At 39.9% G+C, this 4,315-nt stretch overlaps 1 protein-coding gene across 2 annotated transcripts in view; it reads right to left on the bottom strand.

The window, feature by feature from the left end:
* Positions 1–322: 322 nt before the first annotated feature.
* The window catches only part of SARC_07822, a 5,553-nt gene continuing 1,560 nt past the window's right edge, over positions 323–4,315 (bottom strand). Inside the window, exons 3-9 of one of the 2 annotated variants that reach the window (XM_014298225.1) lie at positions 4,038–4,125; positions 3,100–3,179; positions 2,491–2,604; positions 1,487–1,613; positions 1,139–1,236; positions 658–782; positions 323–412 (exon numbers count right to left, since the gene is read on the bottom strand). In XM_014298225.1, coding sequence (XP_014153700.1) covers positions 380–412; positions 658–782; positions 1,139–1,236; positions 1,487–1,613; positions 2,491–2,604; positions 3,100–3,179; positions 4,038–4,125 — 665 coding nt within the window. In that variant the 3' untranslated portion in view covers positions 323–379. Of the gene's footprint in view, positions 413–657; positions 787–1,138; positions 1,237–1,486; positions 1,614–2,490; positions 2,605–3,099; positions 3,180–4,037; positions 4,126–4,315 lie in introns of both variants that reach the window. The other variant, XM_014298224.1, reaches the window with a different exon arrangement.

Raw genomic sequence — 4,315 nt, 5'->3', positions numbered from 1 at the left:
ATACATTCACTCTTCTCACAGAGAGGCTGCTATTTTAGTGGGGACTAAATCGAAATTCCGCTAAAATCCCCTGGTGAGATTTGTATGATTTCCCTCCTGTGTTTCCACACCATTTTTTACCTGTATTCAACTAATATGGAGAGACATTCGTACTCATATCTAGGATACAAGTTATTTCATGACTTTCATTCAACAACGACGGTACTATCTTCTTGAGGAAAAAACAGCAAAAAACATGCAGCTTGATTGATGATTGTGTTTTGCACGTTCTGAATACAAGATACAATTTGTGCTGAAAAGATGCTATCCATATGTTGTAGTAATGAATTCGTGATATTTACACATCCAGCGCTTTTTATGTTTAATGTAATTTGTAATACTAATCGTCTCTTTGCTCGTCCTCGAAATCCGGCTGTAAAATGACAAACTGTGAGTGAGTATGCGTGTTTGACCACCTCACGATGGAGTTTAGTACGAAACCAACTCGAGACGTACATATAATATGAAATAGAATCAAACAGCAACACACAACAACGTAGTTTTTTTTCTGGCGCGGTTGTATCGTTCCGTCCATCAAATATATAGCGAGAAGCCAAAAAATTAAAAAAAGAGACACCGCAATTGAAAGAAATGACACTAAATCACACTATAACTTACTACTTCACCCTTAGGCTCTGCATCCTCACCGTACTGCACAGCGTTGTCTATTTGTTGCATTACTATGGAAATACTATCTGAATCCGTGCGATCTATGGGCAGGAAGCTAACCATACTCCACTCATCTACCTGAAATATAAAGTAACGAAGAAGACGGTTAGTATCCATCATTAAGCTAGCCATGATAGATTTTACTTATGCGTGTGTATATATAAGGGGCTATGGAATCCTTTCAGTAGGGTTCGGGATGGATTTCGGCTAAACAATCATCCCACACGGCACTATCCATCACTACTTATATAGTGGCGATCTTGAGCATTGTACGCACACTGAACTCTTCGATGAGTGCCAATCTTACTGTATACTACGTAAAATTTGCTCAATATTCGTTGCACAATTATGTGGCTACATGTAACTATGAAAGACTAGTGCATAAAAGGCTTGCAGGCAATGTGTGAATACGAGCGCACTCCCAGAATACCTACCAGACCAGCTATCGCTTCGTTTAGTTTGTAAAACTTTTCGGAGAGATGGCTCGCTCCATCGATTGTCAAAAGCGTCGAATCCGCCTGAAAGAACCTGAAGTGTGGCAAAAAGCAACGTAATGCTAAGTCAGCACACAGCACGTCAAACGATACGAATTCCCAAAGGCACAACATAGCGTACAAAGTCCAATCCGATAAACCCCTCTATCTGTATACCCTAGAGACAGTAGTGTGGGACAGGGTAGAGGTCAAATTGAAAGTATATACCAAATTCGAGCACTAACACAGAAGTAGATCGAACATCAATCTTGCATGTAAACACTGATAAAAGAAAAGATTTGTACCTTTCCACCTGTCGACTCCTGGGGTTATCTACTAAATCCATCTTCGTTAGAACATTGACGTGCGGTACCTCCAAACGAATCATCGCAGACAGCGCACTTAACACGCCCGCGAAAAACTTGGCGCTATCTGTGTGAAGTGGGTGGCACGAAGGAAGTTGATCATAACTTCAGGAAGACGTAAGTATGCGTTGCGAAGTTTTCGCATGTTTGTAGCGCTATTGGCTGTGTAGCTATACCATTCCTGCTTTGAATTTCTCGCTGCAGTAGCTATTGCTCGGGAGCATCACATACGATAACAGTCTGGAAAAGTGCAGTTTAATATTTATACACTTTCGATATGAATCGGCCTAGTTATCCACAACAAACTACCAAAACATCAAGAAACATCTGTCTGTTGACCCTGTCTGCATGCAATTACTATACATATACGTATTCACATATGAACAACTCAGCCTCCATGGAGAGTATATACTCAGACGTGCAGAAAAATCGTACTTTCTCATTTCACATATGGAGTTTACCAAAGAGTAGTAGCTGGACAGTACTAACTTCTGTATTCCGCGGTGTTGCAATGAATTCATTTTCTAGCAAAACCACGATTGAATGTATATTGAGAGCCCCTCAAATACAACATTTGTGTCTCGGTGAGTATCAAACGAAAAATAAATTTGCAATGCGTCACACAATTCAATGTATAAGTTCGTATTCATGTGAAGTAACATAAACGCATGTAAAATATATGCTCAGATCATTTGCAGATGAGGCTATAGATATCTGGGTGTATCTGCATGTGCATGAGTAATCACGAAAAATACAATGTATACATGCCTATGAGTTGAGTCGTAAACATCACGCTTAATTGCACAATATTATACTATTACAACACGCAACTGTGTGAGAAAATATATTATAATATATGCACTTTTCAAAATATCAACTGGTAGGTTTTTTCTACAGAAATTGATAACCAGCATAACTTTTTCGACACCTATCACAAACCATACCTGCCATAAACTGTGCATCCATTAAATATACACAGCAAACCCGGAAGTCCCACTCCTGCAAAGCTGTGACGAGCGTCTTCATATAGTCGAAATGCGAATACAACTCAATCTGACCTGAACCCGAAAATCAAGTAAGATGGGATCAGAGCCACTCTCAATACGTGAACAGTATTTCGATTCTCTGATCTGCTAAAAACGTCGGGATTATTAGCCCGACCTTATGCTGCGTGTCTAATAGGGTATGACGAGAGAAAACCAATCTTACGTGACCATACTCAATATACCGCAATACCTCTAGCCTGATCGATTGGAAGTTTATTCAATGAATTATATATTAGCCTTTGAAATTACCGCATAGCTATGTGGGCCACGCTGCTGATAGGATTATAGGATAACATGGTGGCTGGTATAGTGCCGCAAAAATCGGCTCCAAAGTGATCGTAAGTGAAAGTCATTTGAGGAGAAGCGAGGCACATGAAACTTGGGTACGCTTACAACGCAGTATACTTCACATCGATTGCATACCATATTGTATGCATACATGTATTTGTACAAATCATATCTCTGACTGAGTATATTTATATTCATTTAACAACTCTCAAATATTACCTGGACAGTCTATGATGATATAGTCTTCGTCGTAATCCTCGAGCTCATCCCTAAGCCACGTCAGGTTCTCCGTCAGAAATCTGCGAGGACAGAAACGGAAGTTCATCTAAGTGAAATCATAGGAATCGGGTTGTTTGTGTATATTGATACTTATGCGTACTAAGTGAGGGATACGCTGAACACCACCACAGACCTTCACCTTTAGGCCAATAATAGGCTATCGAGTATATGGGTAACGATGATATTCAAGATGTGAGCTGACGACATCCTGCTCCTCCCCCTCCCCAACCAACCCCTTGGTGATAAATAACCAAGAAAGAAGTCCAACTTGTGCATTGCTCATAACAAGTGGGCTGTAAATTTAATCAACGCTACGCGCGTATGTTATTTGTTCGTGATAGCATGCACATAGACTAGCTCCTTAGTGTTGCCTAGGAGAGAGATGTTTCATACCTCGAACAAGTTCCTACTCCACCATGCAACTGCAAATAGTAAACGATACACGCGCTAAGCTGAGGTCGATGTATCTGATGTACAGAAACCCGATCATTGCTGCACGCTCTATTGAGAATATTTCAAAACAGACTAATACTTGCACGATGACAGGCGTAGATTACTAGATTACTCCCTACCATACGCTAGAAATAGCTGATCAAAACACAACCGCATACCGTCACACTTGGCAGTTCAACTATAAATCACAGTTGACAGTGTAGTTATAGTGATGCTATCTTGAAATTCTGAATCGAAAGTGATACGCTGATGAATACAGATAGACACGTATGCAAACATCCATACAATCATCTATAAGCTATAAATGTCCACATACACACATTTCTTCATCACTTCATGCATGACATGTATTTGAGCTAGAGTGCCGAATCAGCATCAGGAATCTCAATCACACAGTACACCGGTGAGCAGTTTTGAGCACTTACTCCATGCAATACAGTAAGCCACCATTGGGGCCGAAGTTGAGCTCCTCGTCCTCCGTTACATCGTCGAGTGAAACCAAATCCCGGATATCTACATGACGGTCAGATCACGTATTAATAATTGTCGGATAGGCACAGAAGAGTAGGAAAAGATACAATAGTATGCGACGCGCTCCAGAAGTATTGCATAGTCAGTTTATATATATATATATATATATATATATATATATGTATATATATGATATACATATATGCATATAGATAGATATAGATATAATATA

This window comes from Sphaeroforma arctica, assembly GCF_001186125.1.
Source record: "Sphaeroforma arctica JP610 unplaced genomic scaffold supercont1.647, whole genome shotgun sequence".
Lineage (NCBI taxonomy): Eukaryota > Ichthyosporea > Ichthyophonida > Sphaeroforma > Sphaeroforma arctica.
Note: the sequence above shows the minus strand (reverse complement) of the source record. Positions and strands in the feature narration are given on the sequence as shown.